The 27,017-nt window shown below is 37.3% G+C and overlaps 1 protein-coding gene across 1 annotated transcript in view; it reads right to left on the bottom strand.

Moving 5' to 3' along the window:
• LOC101360370 (probable ATP-dependent RNA helicase DDX60) overlaps positions 1 to 26,419 on the bottom strand; it is a 62,458-nt gene extending 36,039 nt beyond the window's left edge. Inside the window, 11 exon segments of the mRNA XM_023742865.1 lie at positions 442 to 537; positions 1,492 to 1,611; positions 3,073 to 3,222; positions 4,669 to 4,824; positions 8,492 to 8,655; positions 10,349 to 10,589; positions 11,191 to 11,229; positions 25,189 to 25,530; positions 25,877 to 26,007; positions 26,010 to 26,062; positions 26,376 to 26,419. Of these exon segments, the coding sequence (XP_023598633.1) occupies positions 442 to 537; positions 1,492 to 1,611; positions 3,073 to 3,222; positions 4,669 to 4,824; positions 8,492 to 8,655; positions 10,349 to 10,589; positions 11,191 to 11,229; positions 25,189 to 25,530; positions 25,877 to 26,007; positions 26,010 to 26,062; positions 26,376 to 26,419 (1,536 nt within the window).
• Between the last annotated feature and the right edge of the window lie 598 nt (positions 26,420 to 27,017).

Here is a 27,017-nt window from a genome sequence, read left to right as displayed (position 1 = left end):
AAGAGCTTGGCTGCTAACCAAAAGGTTGGCAGTTCAAATCCACCAGCCGCTCCTTGGAAACCCTATGGGGCAGTTCTAGTCTGTCCTATAGGGTTGCTATGAGTCAGAATCAACTCGACGGCAACAGGTGGTTTTTTTTTTTGGGGGGGGGGATTTATTGCTAGTTAGTCGAGGATACCAGTCAATGACATGATTTCTAGGATCCTTTTTCTCTGCCACTATTTCACTCTTAATCTCAAAATTTTTACCCATTTTTCCAATTCCCAGCTCCTTCCAGATCTATCTTTTACCACCGGCTCATAAAGTCTATCCCTTTCATAAACTGGATTAATGCTTATTTTAATAATATTCATGTGGATGCCATCTCTATTAAAGACAGAACTTACATGTACTATGTTATTAACAAAAATGATCTAGTTGGGATAATGGTTAGTGACATACCTCATCAAATATGACATATCTAATCCTTTTCACCCACTTTTGTGCATGAGGTGATAGCAAAAGCATTTCCAAACACTGAGGGACTGTCACCAATATCTGTCAACAAACAGTAGAGAACCATTACACTGATTTTTTGATAAAGCTTAGTTTTAACATTTAAGCATTAATAAGAAACTTTAGATGACACAGTGGGTTCACAATGACATTTCCATGTTTAATCAACAATTTCACTTATAGAAAGTAAAATGAATTTGTGTAAAAGATCCCTGTGTGTGTTGTAGCTGATGCATTCAAAAGAAGTTAAACTTGTTTCATTTAAAAATATTCTCCCACACATTACATTGGGAACATAAAATCATCACAATTTGAAGCCCTCAGCATTACAGTGAGCTGCTTGTTCATGTTGAAATGTCAGAAAAGGAGCATTCTACTTTTAGCAGAAAATGTGAGTTTGAAAGTTAACCAAATTATTAAATGAAAAAATCATATAAATAACTTGTTCAAATATGAATATATTCATCAGGGTAATTTTAAATTTAACTCATCATCCCAGTAAAATCTTGACATGCCTAACTGCAATGCAGTTAGGTGGGTGATTATAATATGTATGTATATGCATACACACACACACGCACACACACGCACACACACATGCGTGTGCACACACACACACACGCGCGCACACACACACACACACGGTTGTTGTCAGCTGCCTGTGAGTGAATCCCTCATTGTGATCCACAGGGATTTCATTGGCTGACTCTCAGGAGTAGGTCACCAGGCCTGTCTTAGTCTGGAAGCTGTGCTCACATCTGTTCAGCAGCATACAGCCCCCAAGCCTCCACTGACAGGCAAGTGTGACTGTGTTTGAGTAGCTTGGCCAGGAATTGAACCTAGGACTCACTCAAGGAAGATGAAAACGCTACCACAGAACCACCATTGCCTATATATATATATATACACACACACACACATACGCACATCACACATATATCTCCACACATAAAAACACGCACCATTATTCGTCATGTGTGCGTGTGTTTGGCATACCTGACAATTCAAGGTGTCATGACGGTAATCTCTTGTAAATACCCCACACAGCACTAAGCCTTTTGGCAGTGTTTTGTTAAATAAATTGCAGACAGTTCCCACCACTTGATTAACAAGTGCCTCAAGTCATAAAAGACACAATAAACTGTTATTCAGTAATTATTGACAATATAAAAAGATTTATCTAAAGTAGACTGTCTGGAACAGTTTACAAGTAAAGACAAGACTGTACTGATTTTATAGAAGTTTATTAAATAAAATAATCCTTATGTATGAAATGTTCCCCACTAGGTCTATTTTAACATTTTACTTAATGTACAATATATCACACACAGAGTTTACTGATGTTATATCTAGAAAGCAACCCCCCCCCAAAATTTTTATGCCACATCAACAAGATGAATATTTGCACAGGTAACATAGATAATGTTTTGATTATCATAATATACGCTATTACAAAATCTGATTTTCTATGCACATTACTTAATTTCGCCAGCCTCAGTTTCCTCATCTGTCAACTGAGGGGACTGGACCCTCTGACAGAGATGTTCCATCTCACGCCTAACAGTCTCATTCTTCTCTCTTCTCAGGACATCTTTAACACTGGCGATTAAATATTCTGCTACAGAAAGCGAGAGGAGGAACACCCTGAATCCTTTTCTAAATAAAGAGAAAAATTCTGATTTAGTCAAGAGTCACTTGACTTTATTTTGCCCAGGTTGCTGTAAAGAAAGGTATCTATAGCCCCTTGCGAAAATCAGGAATTACTCTACAGAGCATTTATTCAACCACGCCTAACCATTGCCGTAGAACGGATTTCGACTCCTGTCGACTCCATGTGTGACAGAGCAGAGCTGTACCGTAAGGTTTTTTTGGCTGTAATCATTACGAAAGCAGATCACCAGACCTTTCTTCCACAGTGCCCATGGGTAGGTTTGAACCACAACCTTTCAGTTAGTAGGGAAGTATAATTTATTTAAATAACAGTTGTTAAGAAAAAGAAGGCATGTTATGCTGAATTTCTCACCGCTCTGAACATATTACCCGTTCACTTAAAACCGGGTCAGGAAAAGACAGTAATATTATTAAAAATACTCCAAAATGTCTAACAAGGCAGTATTTTTTAACCCTTTCCATAGATATTTATCCAACCACAGAGCTGGCGAAACTGAGAACAACTGTTCTCTCTCCCTCTGATGGATCTGTCCATATTAAGTCACTTGGCCCTGCTCCAGATTTCAAATGTTTTGCTTTAGCAGGATTCTCTAAACGGTCAAGTCCTGTCTTATAGTGCTGAGCCTAAAGTTCTAAGAAGGTTTAGGCACTTATTGATTGTCGTTGGGACCCGGACGCTATTTTAGAAGATTTACGTGCATTATTTCATTTAATGCTCAGAACAATAGTTTGTAGGTGAAGAAACTAAGGTAAGAAAGTGGTTCAAGTCTACACAGTGTATGAGCCCTCAAACCCCTGACTGTAACATTGGAACCTGTACACTGGGGTACCTCTCTATGATTTAGGGCATATGACCACCAGTGAGAAAAATTACCATAGGTATACAGTGTCATATGGACAAGATACCTTTGTTGGAGAAACATATACCACCACCCCTTCATCGCTCTCTCTCAGTATTTTCTCCATGCAGTACGAAGAAGCATAGGTTTTCCCTGATGAAGTTGGAGCAACAATCACAGCAGATTCATTGTTATCTACAACATCAAGAAGTTCCCTCTGAAGAAGAAAAAAAAAAAAAATCACATTTTTTATTGAAAATACATGTTTAATGTCAAATTTTAATTGAACTTCAATTAATATCTAAAGCTAATTAGTATTCACAGCTCCTTCTGAGACAGATTAGTATTTAAAATGGACAGTTGGTTATGGGAATCACTAGTTTCTGGGGTTTTTTTGTAAATAACTCAATTCACATCCCAACTTCTCCTATAAAACACCTCACTTAGATTTAAAAAAATAAAATAAAAATCCTAATAAGTCAGACCCGGGCGATCTGTCAGTTTGGTGTTTTCGATCCCCTCATATGCATACAAAAGCTGGGCAATGGATAAGGAAGATGGAAGAAGCATTGATGCCTTTGAATTATGGTGTTGGCAAAGAATATTGAATATACCATGGACTGCTGGAAGAACAAACAAATCTGTCCTGGAAGAAGTACAGCCGGAGTGTTCCTTAGAAGCAAAGATGGCAAGACTTCGTGTTACATGCTTTGGATACGTTATTAGAAGGGATCAGTCCCTGGAACAGGACATCATGCTTGGTAAAGTAGAGGGTCAGCAAAAGAGAGGAAGACCCTCAACAAGATGGACTGAAGCAGTGGTGCAACAATGGGCTCAAGCGTAACAGTGATTGTGAGGTTGGCGCAGGACCAGGAGGTGTTTTGTTCTGTTGTACACAGCGTCACTATGAGTCAGAAGTAACACAATAGCATCTATTAACAAAACAATAAGAAAGACATCATTGCAAGATGTCTGCTTGGGATCCTTTGCAGCCCAGCGCTCAGCGATCTTTTTAACTTAAATTGGGGGATCTCCAGCTGAATTTAGGATTGGAACAACAATCTGCTGTTCTTTGCCTCTCCATTTTTCTATCCGTAAATTAGAGTCCGAAAAGAGCAATTTTCAAAAAAAAAAAAAAAAAATACGTATAATAGGCCATACGTTTGATATATTATGAATGACTCTGCCGTTTAACATTTGGATAATCTCTAAGCATCACTACTTAAAAAAAAGAAAAAGGAGACTGTTGCCAAATGTGTATTATTAAACGTGAAGCACATTTTATATGTGAAATTAAGTGAATATAGGCGATAATTACCTAGAGTAGCGGTTAAGACTCTCTAGTTTTTAATCCAAAATCTATCATTTTTTTTTAAGTAGTGGTGCTTTCAGATTGCCCAAATGTTAACCAGCGGAGTCATTCATAATCTATTATAAACATATGGCCGATTGCATGTATATATATATATGTATATGGATTTCATTTCAATTGACTCTTTGCTGGGTTCCTTTATCTGCTGGGAAAAGGTACGGTCTACTTTCATTGTCATTGTGTTCCATTATGAAATGATTTACATTCCACAATACACACAATAAGATCCAAACCATCCTATTCCATCAAGTTTCTTTGCTACTCCAGGCTACAAATCTTTTAGATAAATACCTGCCATGTGTCTGGTATGAAATGATGCACCCTGGGATCAGGATCACTTCTTTCTCCTCGAAATAAGTACCGGCCCATGTGCGTTAACTGAAACCGTGCTGCTCCCATGCAAACTGAGTATTTAGAAATATCCTTCTCAATACCTGACTCCTTTACCTAAAATATGCATTATATATTAGGATTCCAGGCAATTTTATAATTTTAAACTCTGGACATAGAAAATGTACTACCAACCATATTATAGTTTTATTTATCTCCACATGATCATTACTTCATATTTCTTTCAGTATCTGACACATCTTAAATAAGCTTTATGAGACAATTAGAGGAAATCAAGGAAGAGTGTATTTTTATTCCATTTACTATATTCACTATTCTGATACATGGAGCATAAATAAGTACTGTATTTTCACTATAATGTTTAGAAAAATGCAGCTTTATGTGGCAGAACCATGTGCTTTAAGAATATATTTAAATGCAATATATAAAATTATTTTTTAATTACAATATGTTTATTCTTTATTATTGCTAACTTATGAACAATTCCCAGATAAAAGTTGTGTTTCAGTTAAGGAACTCATGCTAATCTTAAAAGGGTGTATTTGGTAAAGAACATTTTCTTATAGGGACCCACATAATTAGTGTGCATTATCTTACAAATAAAATTATTTTACTCAAAATATACTACTCATTGGTAAACAACCACCACCACAAAGAAATCCACCATCACAAGAAGTTCACGTATATGTCATAATCTCCATTCTTAAAATTTTGATAACCCTTGAATATGGTAATATTATCAAAGCTTGGGAAATGAAAACTTATATACTGAGGTATTCTCATTGAGAATCAACCATGAAACATGTTTTGAAACATTGAGGGCTGAAAGCAAGAAAAACTTCCACTTAAATATTGCCAAAAACATATATTATTTCAATTGCCAGTATTTTGTTTTCCATTTACGTTCTGGATCATGGGGGAAAAAAAAGTAATAGAACTTCTGTTATGCAAAGAGAAAGCAAATATTCTTTCTCGATCTGGAGCACTTTCAAACAGTCGGTAGCTAGATTTCTGTCTGTCTTCATCCTCATCAACACGTTTTCTTTTAAAGGGAACCGCTTTCCTAAAGCTTATAAGTTTATTTTAGGAAGACCCTTGCTTCCAGTTTTCCATAAATGGGAAATCATGATCCCTCCTCTGTGGGAAAATAAGCTATATGGCCTTGTAATATGAGGCAGGGACAGAATGACCAGAGACAGAGATGTCTAATCCACTCTATGGTCGGGTTTGGCGTATAAACTCATCTCACATTCTGCATTAAGATATTGTCCTCTGTTGTAATCTGTTTCCATATCCACAAGACCTCAAAAGCCTGGTTAAATATGGCAGTCAAATTTCAGCTATGGGACTTGGGGATCAAGATTCAGGTGTGTGTCGATGCGTGATATGAAGCATAATAAGCCAAAACCAAACCCACTGTCATCTAGTTGATTCTGAATCATGGTGACCCATGTGTGTCAGAGGAGACTGAACTCCATAGAGTTTTCAATGACTGTAATTTTGGCACTGATGGGTGGATTAAAACCTCCAACTTTTCGGTTAGTAGCTGAGTGCAAATCATTTGCACCACCCAGGACCCTTGAAGTGTAGTAGAGGAAAAGAAAAACCACCCGAGAAAATGGGTCTCAAGCAGTCCAGAGGCATTTGCAGAATTGCCAAGGAGTTGTTCAAAGTCATCTGGAAGCGAAGGGAGCCAGACCCAGCTAGAAAGGATTAGTGGACCATGTTAGCAATCTTCAGGAATGGGCAACATAGCAAAGCCTGAATTCCTGTGGCCACTCAGCGTGGAGACGTAGGGAAGTTCGAAAGCCATTACAGGAACTACTGACTGAGGACAAAGTATAAGGCTAACTGTGCCTTCTCTCACCGGCCAGTTATCCTGAGTTGATGCCTCTCACTCTCTATTCCTGTCTTAACAAAAAGTATCCTCACTTTACTGAGATCAAGTAGTTGCAGGAGTGCAGCCCCCCTTTTCCTAAATATACTATATTTGGTGTTCTCATATCATTACTTAGAGAGATATTTTATCTTAAAACGTATTTCTCTTCATTCACTAAGAGTAAGATCTGATGACAAATAAGGAGTTTAAAGGAGTCAGTATATGTGAAAAATATTCAATAGAAATAACTGTGAGATCTTCCAAGAAAAAAAAATGAAGCTGATCCATGTCTCTGAGGATTAATTTTCATTCTTTCCAGAGGTCTTCAGAAATTTCTGAAGGTAAGTAGACAATATGATTTGCAGACAACAATCACATCTACAGGCGAACTCTCCCCTTTCCTTCACCCATCCCCCTTCCTTTCTTCCTTTCATTTACTGAACACATATTTTAAAACTTAACTGCATGAGAGGCACAGAAAGAAACCATAGAGAGAAGGGTCCTGCTCTGCTGGAATTTACATTCTACTTTAGGGAAACCAACAACAACCAAATGAACAAAATGTAAGCAAAGAAATTCAAATCGTGATATATGCTGTTAAGAAACAGAAATAAGGAAATGTCTTATATGCGTCCATGGGTAACGGAGAAAAGCCATTGGGTGGTCTCAAACCAGATGACCATAAATGCTTCTCTGATAAGGTGATGTCTCACTTAAAACATTAACAAACAAAAGAGCCAGCTAGGTTAAGACCTGAAAGAATAAACACGCATACAGGAGAGACAGCTAGTGCGAAAGCGCTGAGGTAAAAATGAGATCTGCTCACTCTGTAATAGAACGTTGGGAAATGGAATTGGAGAGGTAAAAAGGAACCAGATAAGAAGGGCTTTGTGGGCCTTGGGAAAGAATTTATTCTAAGTAAGATGCGAAGTCCCTAGAACATTTTCAGTAGGAGAGGAACATGTCGTGACTCAAGATTTACAAGATTGCCACCATACTGGGAATGAGTTGTATGGGAATCAAGAATAGAAATTGAAGGAGAAGTCAGGAAATAATTGTAGTATTTACAGCCAAAAAATGATAGCTTGGACTGAGGTAGTGGAGGCAGAGAATTAATAGACCTGGGATATACTTTGAATATGGAAGGGCCAGGGTGTGTTGAAGGATTGGAAATAAAGGTCTGTGAGGGAAAGAAAGGAATGAAGGATTCCTAGGTTTGGGGACTGAGCAGTTGAGTGGACGGTGGTGAATCTACTAAGATGAAGACACTAGAAGACAAGCAGTTAGGGGTAGGGAAATCAATCCTTGATAAGAAATTTTAACTTTGATATGTCTATTCGATATCCAGGTGGAGATACTGAGTCCCTCCTTGGATTGATGAATTATCCATAAATCAGAAGAGGAGAGGAGAGAAGTCAGAGATGGAGATATGCATTTGGAATTCATTTGCAAATAGAGAGAAGAGAATTTAAGTCCATTAATTAGATGAGATTGCCTATTGAGGAAGTATAGAATTCAAAGTTAAACTCCATTGTAAGCTCTGTAGAGGAAAATTAAAAAAAACAAAAAACTCTATAGTAACCCCAGTGCCTAAAACAGTCTCTGGTACTAGGTACTCAATAAATATTTGTTGAGTGAATAAATTACAAAGGTCTCAAGGCAACCTACTATATATTTGGACATGCTACATTCTTATATGAATAAAAAATTTATTCTAGGTACATATATATCCAAAACAATGTTAGATCTGTACCTATCCATGATGATATGTAGTTAACCATTAACTATTGATTGAATCTAATATATATTTATTCTAAATACATTCCATAAAATACTTCATACACACACACATGAATGTCATGTAACATGTTATATAGCATTTACCTGAGGACAAAATGAGTGTGCCAAGTTGTCAAATCTGATATATTTTAAATATTTAGCTAATTTTTGTTGATGTGAATTTTGTAATAGTTCTGAGTATTTATCATAGATTACGTGAATCCTTTTCATCATCTGAATTATTATGTTTACATCTTTAGTTTCTGCTTCTGTTGAAGTAAAACATTTGTGTGCATAATTTAAGTCAGGCCAGATATTGGTGACAAAATGCACTTAGCTTTATTACAGGAAAAATAAAAGCTTATTCATATGAATCACTCAAAAGAATCAAGGGACTCAGAACTACCAGTATTGCAGACCAGTTAAGAGTGTGGACTCTGGAGTTAGGCTAGACTCGCCAGCTTTAACAAACGAAAATAGAGGATACACATTTGGGGGCAAATATTGCATGCCATATACTTTTACTAAAAAAAATTATTCATTGTTTGTCTGAAATTCAGATTTAACTTACCTGTGTTTCATTTAGGTCCTTGGAAAGCTACCTCTCTAAGCCTTATTTTCTTTATATGCATAAAGGGGATACTGACAATAGGTCTTATCTTATAAATGCATTAGAAGGATTGAAGAAAACAATCCAGGTCAAATGACTATGATAAGGACAATAGTTATTATAATCATTAGGATTTAGATTTCGTCTGGGCTGAACTAAGATCTTCTTTTTTAAGAAGATGGCCATTCCATGTTTTACTTTTAATACTTGCTTTCCTGTGACCCCAGTTAAGGAATAAGTACTTTCATCTTCTCTCTGATCAAAAATGTTCATTCTCTGGCCTTCATCCACAAAACTGTGTTTGTATCCCAATTTAAGGATTATTTAATTTGTGCATATACTTTGGAGCTAAAGTTGTGTGTTAAATTTTCCTTGCTCTGTCACTGACATTTAAACACGTAATTAGTCTTCCTGGAATCCCTATTTCTTGTGTGTAATATCAGGGTAATGGAACCTACCTCAAAGAATTGTGAGAATTAAATGATATGTATAATTCATATATTTCAATTAATGAGATGTATGTATTTCTTAGAAGATAGCAAATGATTGTTAAATATTCATCAGTCTTGTTGTTGTCTTGGTTGTGGTTATTGTATCCTGGTACATGTGGGGTGACGTAGATGGAGCATGTGCCCAAGTCCCTTGAGAAACTAATCATTCAGATCCTTAAGAGCAGGAAAGACAGAGGAAACTCAGGGTGGAAAAGAGGAATGTGCTGTCACATTGTAGGAAACTAGTGTCACATGACAATACGTGTATAAAATTTTGTATGAGAGATTAACTTGAGCTGTAAAATTTCACCTAAAGTACGATCAAAAATTTAAAAAAGATCCTTAAGAGCAGGGACTTTGCTCTTCCATTCAGAAGTACCATAGGCACCCAACCTGGTACTCAGTACTCATGGCTGGCTTTGAAGAATTGTTTGCTCAATTGAATTTCAAATCAAATCTATCCACCAAAATCTACCACATACTACAACTGTGATGTTATTACTGGATCAAGCAAAAGCATATCCTCTTCTTCTTTAGACATCAAAAGTAGCTCCCAAAATGAGTACATGACAGAAGAATCAGAACGTGTGGCTAATGCCATTTCTTTTACTGTCTGATTGTTGTTGCAAGTCGTCATCGGGTCAATTTTGACTCATAGTGACCCCATGTGTGTGGAGTAGAACTGCTCCATGGAGTTTTCAAGGCCAAGACCTTTCGGAATCAGATTGCCAGGCCTGTCTTCCAAGGCAATCTTTTAGTTAGTAGTCCAGTGTTTTACTATCTGTACCACCAGGGACTCCTTTGCTCTGTCCTCACTAACATTTTATTCAAGAAAGTTCTAAAATGAATATATGCATATACCTGACTTTAGACAGTATTCCACCCATGATCTGAAACAGGCCTCCAATCCTACCATTTCAGCAATAAATTTTACGGACTTAACAGGGCATCTTTGGAGAAAATCTTCTAGTCTTTGCATTCCAGAATTAGGATCCCCTTTGATTTCCTTTTCAATGGACAGGGACAAGTTATTTCATCTTTCTTCCTCCCTTTTTTCTAGTTTAGCTAGCTGTCTTTTTTGATTTTCTTCAATAATTTTTTTCTAGAAAAGAAAGAAATAGAAATAAAAATCAACTAAACAATGAAAACAATTTTTTTCAAGATAATACACTTAACATTTTTTAAAGAAATATTTAATATCTCGAGCCATTAGTTTAATTTGCCATTTCCTTTCTCTTTCTTCTCAGCTACTATGTCTTTTAATCCAGTGTGTAGACACTCAGTGTTCCTTCATTCCAGGTCCAGGAAGTCGAGGCTAAGAAAAGCCAATTCAAACTAATACCCAGTTGGGATAAATATCTTTTCTCAAGATCAGACAAACTGTGGTATAATCACAAACTACTTTGTAGTGCAACATACTATATAGAAAACCAAATGAAACTTTTGCCCAGTGATTTCCAGAAGAATTCTACTAAGCCTGAAAGGAGAATAATCAAGACTGTTCTAAATATTGGCAAAATCAGATTTAATATTCCCATATCTGGATTATTGTATGCAACAGAGAACTTCCATAATTGCTGGAGCCAATCTTTGTGGTGCAATTTCTTATCCAGAATCCAAGGCATGTGTATATTAGTTAGCATTCCACCATCCTCTACCTCTCAATCTGGAAACACTGGATCATCTCAAGGACTCTAAATCACTGATTTAGTGATATTAGATCTTCTTGAGAATGGCAAAGCCTAACCTTATGTAAAAAGAGATCCTCAAAATTTGTGGTCTTCAGGGACAACAGCCAGAAAATTAAACTTCCTTAAACACACTGATAGAGTGTAAAATAGACACTAAGAAAATGTGTTCAACATACATAACAAAGAATACAACGATCTAAACACACAAAGCATTCAGCAATCAATAATCAAAAGAAAAATACTACAGTAAATAGTAAAGGATATAAAAGAGAATGATAGAGGAAGAAATATAAATGGAATGTAAAATTTGAAAATATACTCATATCACCCAGTGATCAAAGACATGTATATTAAAAGTCATTATTTGTAAGAATACCAAAAAAAAAAAAAACAACAAGAAAGATCTCTCATATCCTGATAATCATAATCATTAGAGCTGAGTCTTTAAAATGGCAGGCTCCAGAGTCAATCCTGGCCCTGTCACTCACTATGTAACTTGTTGCTGTTAGGTGCCCGTGAGTCAGTTCCCGCTCATAGCCACCCTATGTACAGCAGAATGAAACACTGCCTGGTCCTGTGCCATTCTTACAATCATTGCTATGTTTGAGCCCATTATTGCAGCCACTGTGTCAATCTGTTTCATTGAGGGTCTTCCTCTTTTTCTCTGATCCTCTACTTTATCAAGCATGAAGTCCTTCTTCAGGGATTGGTCCTTCCTGATAACATGACCAAAGAATGGCAGACAAAGTCTCGCCATCATCCCTTCTAAGGAGTATTTTGGCTGTACTTCTTCCAAAACAGATTTGTTTGTTGATCATGTTGAATATTTTTTGATATGTTGCTGAATTCTATTGGCTAGAATTTTGTTGACGATTTTTGCATCAATGTTCATAAGGGATATTGGTCTGTACTTTTCTTTTTTTGTGGTGTCTTTACTTGGTTTTGGTAACAGGGTTATGCTGGCTTCATAGAATGAGTTTGGGAGTATTCCGTCCATTTCTATGCTCTGAAATACCTTTAGTAGTAGTGATGTTAACTCTTCTCTCAAAGTTTGGTAGAATTCTCTAGTGAAACTGGGTCAAGGCTTTTTTTGTTGTTGTTGTTGGGAGTTTTTTAATCACCTTTCCAATCTCTTCTTTTGTTATGGGTTTATTTAGTTGTTCTACCTCTGTGTTAGTTTAGGTAGGTGGTGACTTTCTAGGAGTTTGTCCATTTCCTGTAGGTTTTCAAATTTGTTAGAGTACAATTTTTCATAGTATTCTGTTATGGTTCTTTTAATTTCTGTTGGGTCTGTTGTGATATCACCCATCTCATTTCTTATATGGGTTATTTGCCTCCTTTCCTGTTTTCTTTTGTCTGTTTGGCCAATGGTTTGTCAATTTTTTTGATCTTTTCAAAGAACCAGCTTTTGGTGTTGTTAACTCTTGCAATTGTTTTTCTATTCTCTATTTCATTTAATTCTGCTCTAATTCTTATTACTTCCTTTCTTCTGGCACCCGAGGGCTTCTTCTGCTGCTCTCTTTCTACTTGTGCCAGTTGCAGGGTTAATGTTTTGATTATGGACCTTTCTTCTTTTTAGATGTGTACATTTATTGCTATAAACTGCCCTTGAGCACTGCTTTTGCTGTGTCTCAAAGGTTCTGGTAGGATGTGTTTTGATTCTCGTTTTATTCTATGAATTTCTTTATTCTGTCCTTAATGTCTTCTATAACCCAGTAGTTTTTCAGCAAGATGTTGTTCAGTTTCCATGTGTTTGATATTTTTTCTTTGCTTTTTCTGTTATTGATTTCTACTTTTATGGCTTTATGGTCAGAAAAGATGCTTTGTAATATTTCAGTGCTTTGGATTTTGTTAAGGCTTGCTTTATGGCCTAATATATGTTCTATTCTGGAGAGTGTTCCATGTGCATTGGGAAAGAAAGTATATTTGGCTGCTGTTGGGTGGAGTGTTCAGTATATGTCTATGAGATCAAGTTGGTTTGTTGTAGCATTTAGATCTTCCGTGTCTTCATTGAGCTTCTTTCTGGATGTTCTGTCCTTCACTGAAAGTGATGTGTTGAATCTCCTACTGCTATTGTGGTGCTGTCTATCTTTTTGATGCTGTTAGAGTTTGTTTTATGTATTTTGGAGCCCTGTTGTTGGGTGTGTAAATATTTATTATAGTTATATCCTCCTGGTATATTGACTCTTTAATCATTATATAGCATCCTTCCTTATCCTTTGTGGTGGATTTTACTTTAAAGTCTATTTTGTCAGAGATTAATATTGCCACTCCTGCTCTTTTTTGGGTATTGTTTGCTTCATATATTTTTTTTCCACCCTTTGAGTTTTAGTTTGTTTGTGTCTTTAAGTGTCTTTAAGGTGTGTCTCTTGTAGGCAACACATAGACGGATCGTGTTTTTTTATCCAATCTGCCATTCTTTGTCTCTTTATTGGTGCATTTAGTCCATTTACATTTAGAGTAATTATTGATAGGTATGAGTTTAGTGCTGTCATTTTGACATCTATTTTTGTGTGCTGTTCGCACTTTCTTTGTTCCACTTAATTTTCTGTGCTGAGTCTTTTTTCTTTATGTATTTTCATCTTTTTCATTGTTGTTGATTTTGTATTTGCTGAGTCTTTATATTTTTCTAGTTTTTTGTTTTGACTTGTAGTATTGATAGTTTCCTTTGTGGTTACCTTAATATTTACCCCTATTTTTCGAAGTTTATACCAGTCTTTTATTCCTTTATATCGCTTTGACTTCCTCTCCATCTGAAAAATCTATGTCTACATTTTTTAAATCCCTCCTTTTTGTTTTACTGTTGTCATCTTTTACGTATTGACATCTGTTTCCCTATTTTCAGTGTTTTAGCTTTGGTTTACTTTTGTGACTTCCCTATCTGGGCTTATATCTGGTTGCTCTGTCCTGTGTTCTAGTCTTGGGTTATTATCTGATGTTATTGATTTTCTAACAAGAGGACTCCCTTTAGTATTTCTTGTAATTTTGGTTTGGTTTTTGCAAATTCCCTAAACTTCTATTTATCTGGAAATGCCCTAATTTCGCCATCATATTTGAGAGACAGTTTTGCTGGATATGTAATTCTTGGCTGGCAATCTTTTTCCTTCAAGGCTTTATATATGTCATCCATTGCCTTCTTGCCTGCATGGTTTCTACTGAGTAGTCCGAGCTTATTTTTATTGACTCTCCTTTGTAGATGACTTTCCGTTTATCCCTAGCCACTCTTAAAATTCTCTCTTTATCTTGGTTTTGGCAAGTTTGATTATAATAGGTCTTGATGACTTTCTTTCGGGATTTACCTTACATGGTGTTTGATGAGCATCTTGGATAGATATCTTCTCGTCTTTCATGATATCAGGGAATTTTCCTGCCAATAAATCTTCAGCAATTCTCTCTATATTTTCTGTTATCCCCCCTGTTCTGGTACTCCAGTCACTCGTAGGTTATTCCTCTTGATAGAATCCCGTATAATTCTTAGCATTTCTTCATTTTTTAAAAACTGTTTATCTAATTTTTCCTCAAGTAAGTTTGTGTCAAGTGCTTTATATTCAGTAATTCTGACTTCCATTGCCTCAATTCTGCTCCTCTGACTTCGATTGAGTTGTCTCATTCTGAAATTTTATTGTTAATCTTCTGGATTTCTGATTGCTGTCTCTCTGTGGATTCTTGCAGCCTGTTAAATTTGTCATTATGCTCTTCTCTAATCTTTTAAATTTCCTCTCTTGTGTGTTCTGCATTTTGTTAATTTCCTTCCTAATCTCTTGAGGAGTTCTGTATATTAATCTTTGGTATTCTGTCTCTGGTAATTCCAAGAAATTTTCCTCCTCTGGAAAATTTCTAAATTCTTTATTTCGGGAGCTTACTGAAGCCATCATGGATTGCCTCTTTATGTGATTTGATTTTGACTGTAATCTCCAAGCCATCAATAAGTTATTATGTTTATTTATTTTATGTTTGCTTACTGTGTCCTAGCTTCTTGTTTTGTTTTGACATGCCCAAATAGGCTGCTCAAGTGAGCTAGTTTGATTATTGGCAACTTTGAAGCTCTAATGTCCTGTCACCAGATGGTTAGATCTGTTACTAGGTATGTGAACTCAGGAGTCCACCCACTCCTCCTGTATGGATTCAGCTCAGGTGCCCAGGTAGATAACCACCAAGTGTGTGATGCAGACTCTCATCTACAGTCCTAGACAGGCATGGGTGATTGGTGTAGGCACATGCATCTGGCTGCAGCAGCGGGACACACTCTGAGCAAGGCAGGGTGCTGACAGCTGCCCCCGAGTGTCCTGGAGGAAGATGTGTCCCTGTTCCCTAGAGCGCATAGGTGGGTGGGTTTTGCATCTGGACTATGAGCACCTAAAGCTGTTGGCTGTAAGACTGGGGGGCACCTCTTATTCTTGGGCTCCTATAGTAGGTGGCTAGGTGGCATGGGTGGAGCCACCAGTCCTCAGGCCCCTGATGTGGGTAGGTGAAGATCCTGCTTAATGGGCAGAACAGTGTCAAATGTCAAGAACCTGCCACTTCATAGCTGAAAGAGTTGAAGTTAGATTTTCAGGTATACACCCTGTTGTACTGCAGTAAATGAGGGCCTACACTGTTTAAATGGGCCCACACAAGTCTATGCAGGTGGAAAGACACTCAAAGTCCATGGATCCCCTATGCCTTTGCCTAGGCAAAGGAGCTGTGCCTACCCTGAGTTCCTGGCTTAGGGGAGGCAGCAGTTTATTTTTTCCTCTGTTTGTTAATTTGTTCACTCTCCAAAGCCGGGAGAATGGCTCAGGGTATGTGACAGATCCTACTTCCTGTCCAGGGGACTTGGCAATTACTGAAGCCAGTCTGGGACCCAATGCAGTGCAGGGAGTGAGGAGGTAAATGGGAGAGAGGTTTTTCCCTACGGGGGTTATTTTTGAACCAAGCAATAGACCAGATGTAAGTACTTATCTTTCGCTGATCAAGGGCTGCTTCTCAGTGCTTCTGGGTGGCCGATTATACTCTCTTCCCCTGGGTCTCTCCTGGAGCGGAAAACATGCCTCCTGAGCATGGCTGCTTGCCTGCCTCACCACTGCTCACCCATGAGCTGATCAGGCCTGAAGTCCTCAGGCTCTCACCAGGTCAGGTCTGGCAACTCCTCGCTGCTTCCAAACCACCCTTCCCTCCCCCTGCCACTCAGTCCGGCTCCTCAACTTTGCCTTTGATGTTCAGGGCTCCTAGATTGTCATATATAATCAATTCACTCGTTTTTTCTGGTCTTTGTTGTAAGCGGGTCCACCGGAAGCATGTGACTACTCAGCCATCTTGGCCCCACCTCTCTTAAAGAGGTCTTTTGCAGCAGATTTGCCCAGTGCAATACACTGTTTGATTTCTTGACTGCTGCTTCTGTGAGTGTTGATTGTGGATCCAAGTAAAAGGAAATCTTTGACAATTTCAGTATTTTCTCCATTTATCATGATGCTGCTTATTGGTCCAGTTGTGATTATTTTTGCTTTCTTTAAGTTGAGGTGTAATCCATACTGTAGGCTGTGTTCTTTGATCTTCATCAGTAAGTGCTTCAAGTCCTCTTCCCTTTCAGCAAGCAAGATTATGTCATCTGCATATTGCAGTTTGTTTATGAGTCTTCCTCCAATTCTGACGCCAAATTCTTCTTCATATAGTCCAGCTTCTCAGATTATTTGCTCAGCATACAGATTGAATAAGTATGGTGAAAGAATACAACTTTGACACATACATTTCCTGTTTTTAAACCATGCAGTATCCCTTTGTTCTGCTCGAACGACTGCGTCTTTGTCTATGTACAGGTTTCTCATGAGCACAGTTAAGTGTTCTGAAATTTCTATTCTTCGCAATGTTGGCTATAATTTGATATGGTCCACACAGGTAAACATCTTTCTGGTATTTTCTGCTTTAAGCCAAGATTCATCTGACATCAGCAATAATACCTCTCATTCTACGTCCTCTTCTGAATCCTGTTTGAATTTCTGGCAGTTCCATATCAATGTACAACTGCAGCTGTTTTTGAATTATATTCAGCAAAATTTTGTTTGCATGTGATATTAATGACATTGTTCAATAGTTTCCACCTTGCTTTGAATAAATTTTCTTTGGAATAGGTGCAAATATAGACCTCTTCCAGTCAGTTGGCCAGGTAGCTGTCTTCCAAATTTCTTGGCACAGGCGAGGGAGCACTTCCAGCCATTGCACCCACTTGTTGAAATATCTCAATTGGTGTTACTTCAATTCCTGAACCTTGTTTTTCACCAATGCCTTCAGTGCAGCTTGGACTTCTTCCTTCAATACCATCGGTTCTGGACCATATGCTACCTCCTAAAATGGTTGAACATCAATTAATTCTTTTTGGTGGAGTAACTCTGTATTCGTTCCATCTTCTTTTGGTGCTTCCTGTGTTGTTCAGTATTTTCTCCATGGAATTCTTCAATCTTACCACTCAAGGCTTGAATTTTTTCTTCAGTTCTTTCAGCTTGAGAAATACTAAGCATGTTCTACCCTTTTGGTTTTCTAACTCCAGGTCTTTGCACATTTTATTATAATATTTTTTCTTCTCCAGTTGCCCTTTGAAATCTTCTGTTCAACTCTTTTACTTCTTCATTTCTTCCATTCACTTTAGCTACTCTATGTTCAAGAGCAAGTTTCAGAGTCTCTTCCGACATCCATTTTGGTCTTCTCTTTCTTTCCTGTCTTTTGAATGACCTTTTGCTTTCTTCATGTATGTCCTTGATGTCATCACAAAACTGGTCTGGTCTTTGGTCATTAGTGTTCAATGCATCAAATCTATTCTTGACATGATCTCTAAATTCTGGTGGAACATACTCAAGGTCTCTTTGAGTATGCTTTGGCTCTTGTGGACTTATTTTCATTCTCTTCAACTTCAACTTGTGTATGAACATGATGATCTGTTCCACAGTCTACCCCAGCCTTGTTTTGACTGATGATATTGAGCTTCTCCATCATCTCTTTCCACAGATGTAGTCAATTTGATTCCTATGTATTCCATCTGGTGAGGTCTATGTGTATAGTTGCCATTTACGTTAGTGAAAAAAGATATTTGCAAAGCAGAACTCATTGGTCTTGCAAAATTCTATCATGCGATTTCTGGCATCGTTTCTATCACCAAGGCCATATTTTCCAACTACCAGTTCTTCTTTGTCTCCAACTTTTGCATTCCAATCACCAGTAATTATCAATGCATCCTGATTGCATGTTTGATCAATTTCAGACTGCAGAAATTGGTAAAAATCTTCAATTTCTTCATCTTCGGCTTTAGTTATTGGTGTGTAAATTTGAATAATAGTCATATTAACTGGTCTTTCTTGTAGGCAAATGGATATTATCCTATCATGCTTGGTAAAGTAGAGTAAAAAAAAGAGATAGATCTTCAATGAGATGGATTGACACAGAGGCTGCAACAATGGTCTCAAGCATAACAATGATTATGAGGATGGCGCAAGACCGGGCAGTGTTTTGTTCTGTTGTGCATAGGGTCACTATGAGTCGGAACCGACTTGATAGCGCCTAACAACAGCAGAATGTTAATAGTGGTTACCAGCAAGTTGTGCAATTATAGGTTTTTTTCTTTTCTTCTACTTTTTTCTTACCGATTTTTTATATTACAACAAGGAAGTGGTTAAATTAATAATATCATGGCCATTTTGCAGATTATGCAACCATAAAATTTTATTTCAAAAGACTAATAATATGAAAGGAAAAAAGATTATGAGTAAATGCACCAAAGTGTTAAAGATGCTTAACTTTGTAAGAAGGTCCTATTAGAATTTTGTTTTCTCCATTACACTTTTTCACACTTGCGAAGTGTTCTAAAACGAGAATGAACTGCTTTATATGTTGTGATTCATGGCTAGTATTTAGCATATGCTTGGTTTTACAATTATACTGTTCTTTTTTTAAGGGGGCATTTTCTTGTTCTCTAACTACATATGAGATTACCAATCCATGCAATACTCACAAGCAAAGAGTATAGCCTCAGGCACCTTCACATCACCATGCCCTGTTAGATCAAGAATGTACCTGGCATTTCCTTTTCTTTTGCACAGAAGAATTTTCTGGAGATTTCAGAGGCTTTTCTCTCACAACCCTTAGAGATCTGTTACTTCCCATCAAAGATTTTCCAAAGACATAATAAAAATGATGTCATTTCTGTATATCTCTTCTTCCTTTGGCATCTTTGGACTTAGCTGTAGGAAGTAAATGATTAAAATATGCTGGCATTAATATTTATAAATAGAAGTTCCACTCTTAGAACATTCATGAAAAAGGCCTTGGCAAATTCCCATGAAAACTCACATTAATCTAATTTTAGACATGTTAGAAATGGAGATATAGTAACAGAAGATAAAGTTACTTGAGCCGTGTTGAAATATCATAAACAAAAAACCCAAACCCACTGCCATCAAGTCAATTCTGACTTATCATAGAAGGACCTAAATGAGAACATACCAACTCTTTGTCACTGTTAGATCCTCGCACTGGGCACACGATAACGAAAACAGCATGTGGACACATTGTACCAGTCCATGGAAACAGAACTCCCTAAAACTTAGGTCAGAAACTTTTGGCTACAACAACTTAGTGAAATTCCTGATTATATCATGGGACAGACCCTGGAAATAAGATATTGCCAATGGGCAGAATATTCTCAGTCTGAAGCACAACCTAGAGGAAGGTATCATGTTAACACCAAAAGCCCCAAGTGAGTTTCTGCAATTTGTCTACCTATCCAACGTCTTATACCTATGTCATGCTCTAATAAGACCTAACCAGATCCTAGTCACTTATTCTAATTTCCGTGTCCACTTTTGGGACCATTCCTGGGAAATGCTTGAGTAGTTCCCAACTCAGCAATGAGGACAGAAAATGCCAGGAGCCAAGAATACCATGCAGGCTGCCCAAGGCACTGAGTGGCCTCCTATCACCAAATGCGCTAAGACTCCCAGAGTTAGACCCTTACCAATGACGCAGCCTCTTGTACCAGAACCTCTGTCTCTCCCACCAGCCTCACCGTCTGGCACCAGAGCACAGCCTAACTGCATTCTTCAAAGTAAGGACTGGCCAGACACTGAGGGCCGGCCACCACCACCTGCTCCTACAGTAGTGGGTCCTAACTCTGATAGCATGTTAGGATCAAGGCTGTTGCTGTCTGCCACTACTACTTGCCTCCAAAGCCCAGAACTTATCTCTTTTGAAGCTTATTTCAATAGCTTGGTTTTCCTACATTTTAACTGTACCTTCCGCATACCATCTTTTCTCCGTGCTACTGCCAAAGTGATTTTTTTTTTTTAATGTAAACATGAACATGTTGGTCACATGCTTTAAACATTTCCGTGGCTTCCCATTGCTCTTCTATTATTCAGAATCCTCACTAGGGCCTGCAGAGACCTGCATGATCAGACTCATCTCACATCACTCTCTGTACTCCAGGCTCGCTGGCTTCTTCCTGTAACGGCACTTCTCACTTTAGGCTTTATGTCCTTCGCCTGATTCCCACCACATCTAGGTTACCCAGCTACCTCTCTTTATCCTTCAGATCTTGTCTTGAAAATCCCCTATCCCCCTCCCAGGTTCTCTTCACATCTTTCCTCTTGATTTGAGGCACTCATCATGATTTTAAACAACTATCTCTTGTAAGGGTTTGTGCATTACCACTTTTCTCTGCTAGACTGTGATCACAGGAAGAAGAAGTAGATCTTTTTTATTCCCTTTAGTGTTCTCAGAACCTAGCACAATGCAGGGCACACACCATCAACCACTTGTTGAGTAGATCCTGACTCATGGCAACCCTAGGTGTGTCAGAGCAGACCTGTGCCCCATAGAGTTTCCAACGACCAATTTTTTGGAAGTAGATCATGAGTCTTTTCTTCCATGGCACCTTTGGGTGGATCAGACCACCAACTTTCAGGTACAGCTGAGTGCATGAAACGTTTACATTACCCAGGGATTCCTCAGAACACATAGTAGGTCTCAATAAGATAGATGCTAAGTGAGTGTATCATAGATCTGCAACAAGAATATGTCTGCCATTTCCCAAACTATAAGGAATCTTAATTATGTGCAACTATTTTCAGTTTTTACTACATCAACTTTACTGTGTTTTTTGTTTTTAGGTGCCAACGAGTCAGCTCCGACTCATAGTGATCCTATGTATAACAGAACAAAATGTTGCCAGATCCTGTGCCAGCCTCACACTCTTTGCCTTGCTTGAGCCCATTTTTGCAGCCACTGTGCCAGTCCATCTTGCAGAGGGTCTTCCTCTCTTTTGCAGACCCTCTACTTTACCAAGTATGATGTCCTTCTCCAGGAATTGGTCCTTCCAAAATGAGTGAAATGAAGTTTCACCATCATTGCTTCTAAGGAGCATTCTTTCAGTACTTCTCCGAAGATAGATTTGTTTGCTTTTCTGACAGTCCATGGTATAGTCAATATTCTTCATCAACACTATAATTCAAATAAGTGAATTCTTCTAAGGTTTTCCTTATTCATTGTACAGCTTTCCCATGCATAGGAAGAGATTGAAAATACTATGGCGTGGGTCAGGTGCACCTCAGACCTCAAAGTGATATCTTTGATTTTTGACACTTTAAAGAGGTCTTTTGCATCAAATTTGCATAACGCAATACACCATTTAACTTCTCGACTGCTGTTTACATGGGCATTGATTTTGGATTCAAGTCAAATGAAATATTTATCCTTAACACTTCAATATTTTCTCCATTTATCATGATACTGCTAAGTGGTCCAATTGTGAGTATCTTTGCTTTCTTTATGCTGAGGTGTAGTTCATTCTGAAGGTTTCAGGCTTTCAGCTTCATCAGTAAGTGCTTCAGGTCTTCTCCACTGTAAGCAAGCAACTTGTTTCATTTGCATACCGCAGGTTGTGGATAAGTCTTCCTCCAGTCCCGATGCCAATTTCTTCAAATAGTCCAGTTTCTTGGATTATTTGCTCAGCATACAGATTGAATAAATATGGTGAAAGGATACAGTCCTGACATACACCTTTCTTGACTTAAACCACTCAGTATTCCCTTGTTCTCTCCAAATGACTGCCTCTTGGTCTATGTACAGGTTCATCATGAACACAATTAAGTGTTCTGGAATTCCCATTCTCTGCATATTAGCTGTAATTTGATATGATCCACACAGTCGAATGCCTTTGCATAGTCAATAAAATACAAGTAAACATATTTCTTGTATTCTCTGCTTTCTGTCACAATCCATCTGACATCAGTAATGATATTCTTGATTCCACATCCTCTTCTGAATCCTGCTTGAACTTCTGGCAGTTCCCTATTGATGTAAGGCTGCAGCTGTTTTTGAATTATGTTCAGCAAAATATTTCTTGTATGTGATATTAATTATATCATTAGATAATTTCCACATTCTGTTGGATCACCTTTCTTTGGAATGGGCACAAATATGGATCTCTTCCAGTTAGTTGGCCAGATAGCTCTCTTCCAAATTTCTTGGCATAGACAAGTGAAAGTGCTTGTAGCATTGCAATTATGTGTTGAAGTATCTCAAGTGAAATTCCATCAGTTCCTGAAGCCTTATTTTTCACCAGTGCCTTAAGTGCAACTTGGACTTCTTCCTGCATTACCATCAGTACTGGATCATATGCTACTTCCTGAAATGGTTGAACACAGACCAAGTCTTTTTGGTACAGTGACACTGTGTATTCCTTCCATCTTCTTTTGACGCTTGCTGGGTCGTTTAGTATTTTCCTTGTAGAATATTGCAACTCAAGGCTTGAATTTTTTCTTCAGTTCTTTCAGCTTGAGAAATGCCAAGCATGTTCTTCCCTTCTGGTTTTCTAACTCCAGGTCTTTGCACATGTCATTACCATAACTTGTCTTCTCAAACTATCCTTTGAAATCTTCTTTTCAGCCCTTTTACTTCATCATTTCTTCCATTCACTTTAGCTGCTCTATGTTCAAGAGCAAGTTTCATAGTCTTTTCAGGCATTTGTTTTGGTCTTTTCTTTCTTTTCTGTCTCTTTAATGACCTTTTGTTTTCATTATATATGATATCTTTGACGTCATCCCACGGCTCTCTGGTCTTCAGTCATTAGTGGCCAATGAGTCAAATCTGTTCTTGAGAAGGTCTCTAAATTCAGGTGGGATATACTCAAGGTCATGTTTTGGCTCTCGTGGACTTGTTTAAATTTTCTTCTGCCTCAACTTGCACATAAGCAAGTAATAGTCTGTTTCGCACTTGGTCCCTGACTGATTATTCTGACTGATGATATTGAGCTTTTCCATGGTTCCTTTCAACAGATGTAGTCCATCTGACTCCTGAGTATTCTGTTCAGTGAGGTCTCTGTGCATAGTTTTCTTTTATGTTGTTGAAAAAGATATTTCCAATGATTAAGTCGTTGGGTTGCAAAATTCTATCATGTGATCTCCTGCGTCTTTTTATCACCAAGGCCATATTTTCCAAATACTGATCCTTCTTTTTTTCTTTTTTTTAAATTTTTTTATTGTACTTTAGATGAAGGTTTACAGAGCAAACTAGTTTCTCATTAAACAGTTAATACACATATTGTTTTATGACATTGGTTGCCAACCTCATGACATGTCAACTCTCTCCCCCTCTTGACCTTAGGTTCCCCATTACCAGCTTTCCTGTCTCTTCCTGCCTTCTAGTCCTTGTCCCTGGGCTGGTGTGCCCATTTAATCTCATTTTGTTTTACGGGCCTGTCTAATCTTTGGTTAAAGGGTGAACCTCAGGAGTGACTTCATTACTGAGCTGCAAGGCTGTCCATACTCTCAGGGTTTCTCCAGTCTCTGTCAGGCCAGTAAGTCTGGTCTTTTTTTCTGAGTTAGAATTTTGTTCTACATTTTTCTCCAGCTCTATTGAGACGCTCTATTGTGATCCCTGTCAGAGCAGTGGGTGGTGGTAGCCAGGCACCATCTAGTTGTGCTGGACTGATCCTTCTGTTTTGTTTCCAATGTTCACATTCCAATCACCAGTAATTATCAATGTATCTTGATTGCATGTTTGATCCGCTGCAGACTGCAGAAATTACTAAAAATCTTCAATTTCTTCATCTTTGGCATTAGTGGTTGGTGTGTAAATTTGAATAATAATTTTATTAACTGGTCTTTCTTGTAGGCGTATAGATATTATCCTATCATTGACAATGTTGCACTTCAGGGTAGATCTTGAAATGTTCTTTTTGGCAGTGAATGTGAGTGCCATTCCTCTTCAATTTGTCATATCTGGCATAGTAGACGATATGATTGTCCAATTCAAAATAGCCAGTACTAGTCTATTTCGGCTTACTAGTGCCTAGGATATTGATCTTCAAGTGTTCCACTTCCTTTTTGAGGACTTCCAATTTTCCTTGATTCATACTTTGTACATTCCATGTTCCAATTATTAATGAATGTTTATAGCTGTTTCTTCATATTTTGAGTCATATCATATCAGTAAATGAAGGTCCTGAAAGCCTGACTCAATCCACGTCATTAAGGCTAACTCTACTTTGAGGAGGCAGCTCTTGCCCAGTCATATTTTCATTGTCTTCCAACCTGAGTGGCTCATCCTCCAGCACTACATTTTAGACAGTGTTCTGTTGCTGTCTGTAAGGTTTTCACTGGATAATTTTTTTTCAGAAGTAGACTGCCAGGTCCTTCTTCCCAGTCTGTCTTAATCTGGAAGATCCAGTGAAACCTGAACACCATGGATGATCCTTCTGGTAGTTGAAATACTGGTGGCATAGCTTCCAGCATCATAGCAACACGCAAAGCACCACAGTACAACAAACTGACAGTTTACAACCTAAAAACTGTACTAATTATAAAGAAATATATGAGTGCAATAAACCTACCTGTACCCATTTGAAATCAAAAAGATGATAAGATTATGAGATATGTTAGACCATAATCTCTCACTCCACCACTCGTCTGTCAGTTTGCTGTACTGTGGTGGCTCGTGTGTTGCTGTGATAAAATATTTTCTTCTGGGCAATTTAACACGGCTTACCTTTTCAAAAAACTGCTTGTGTAAATACACACTTGGGGCATAGTAGCCATGAATTCTAAGAACATCAGTGTTTTGTCCCAAAGACAGTACAATATTGATTTTCTTCTGAAGAGCATGAATGATAAAAATGTTTAAAAAGTCTGTGTGACGAGATGTTAATCCTTTATCTGTGATAATTAGGAAATATGGATAACATTCTTTAAGAAACATCTCCCATTCCAGAGACAAGCAATTGGAAAATTCCGTGTGAATCTGAACATGAGTATTGTGTTCTAAATGTTGGATTAAGGTGGTACGAAGGGCAAAAATTTCAGCACAATTAAAATACATATTTTCTACATCCTGTAGAAAAAGTAAACCAATGTTAATATTAGAGACAAAACAGAGCCACTATTTTCCTAAAGATCAGTCTTGTATATAACTTGTATAACATCATACAAAGAGTAAGAACTTCAAGATGATTAAAGTAGATTTTCTGCATCATATAAAATCGTGAGATAAATGTAGACTCATTAGCTGTTTTCCACTGTTAATACTTGATGTAATTCCTATTAGTAGAGACTTTAATTTTATCTGAAGAAGCAAAATATCTAAAAGATTAAGTAATGGTTGATCAAATTTAAAAATTATTGAATTCTTCTTCTTAGACTTTACAGAACTAAAATGGAAAATTAGATCTTTTTGTTACCTTAAAAAAGACAATTACAAATCTGGCTTCTTTTTGAATGAAATCAGACAGAAATTGTTCCACTATGTAGTAGAAGTGAAGAGTTTGTCCTCCTTTTAAGTTCACATTGAGAAAGCAAGTGATAAATAACCTCCATCAATTAAAAAAAATTCAGACTCAACAAAGTCTTTAAGTAAGCTCACAAACCTGAATTAAAATATAAAGCACATAATGCAAAGATTATAAATATAATGGAAGCTTAAGAGAAAATTCTATAATTCAACTTGTAGCACAAATTTTCTTCTAATTTAAAAATGAAATATAAAGAAGCCTTAGTCACAAATTGCTGTTACATTGAAGTAATAATTTTCCAGTGCTCACCATTATTCAAACATTAAAATAATAGAATAAGCCTTTAGTTGGAGATATGACAGATCTCAGAGTGAAATTGAAATTTACAATTATAAGTATAAATTTTATTCAAAAAAAATTCTACATATATCTTAGATTATTGACATACTTATCCTTTTTGTACTTTGGGTTTGAAAAAATGATGTCAATCATTATTCTTGATCAGTGACATTCATGGAATTATCCCATTTGACTTTTTAAATAAATTGGTAATGAACACCTGTGACCTCTTAACTCACCCCAAGAAATCAAAGATTTTCTATAATTTATACCTACCCTCTAATCTGTTTCCACAAACTCACCTTGCTACCTTTTCTCTCAGAGGCAACCACTGTCTTGAATTTAGTTTACATCATTCCTTTGCTTTAATTTTTAAGTTTTTGTAATGTATACGTATGCCGATTTTTGAATCTTTATTAAAAGGACCTCATACTATATGTGTTTTCTGGATATACTTTTTAAACTTAATTACTAATTATTACTAAAATTCTTGAATTTGGTTGTAGGAAGCAATACTCTGATAATGGTATAATATTCAATTAGATGTCTACGTCACAATTTCTTCTTCATTCCTCTCCTGTCAGTGGATATTTGATTTTTTTTTTTTTTCTTTCTTGGTTTCAGTTTTTCCTTTTAAAAACTATGCTGGGAAGGGGGCAAGATGGCGGTCTAGACAGAAGCACCACGCCGTCCCTCCACAACAAAGATCCGAAAAACTAAGCCAAACAGAGAATCAACAATCCTGAAACCC

This window comes from Trichechus manatus, unplaced genomic scaffold (genome assembly GCF_000243295.1).
Source record: "Trichechus manatus latirostris isolate Lorelei unplaced genomic scaffold, TriManLat1.0 scaffold00220, whole genome shotgun sequence".
In the NCBI taxonomy this organism is placed as follows: Eukaryota; Metazoa; Chordata; class Mammalia; order Sirenia; family Trichechidae; genus Trichechus; species Trichechus manatus.
The sequence above is the reverse complement of the archived record's forward strand: the minus strand, read 5'-3'. Positions and strand labels throughout refer to the sequence as shown.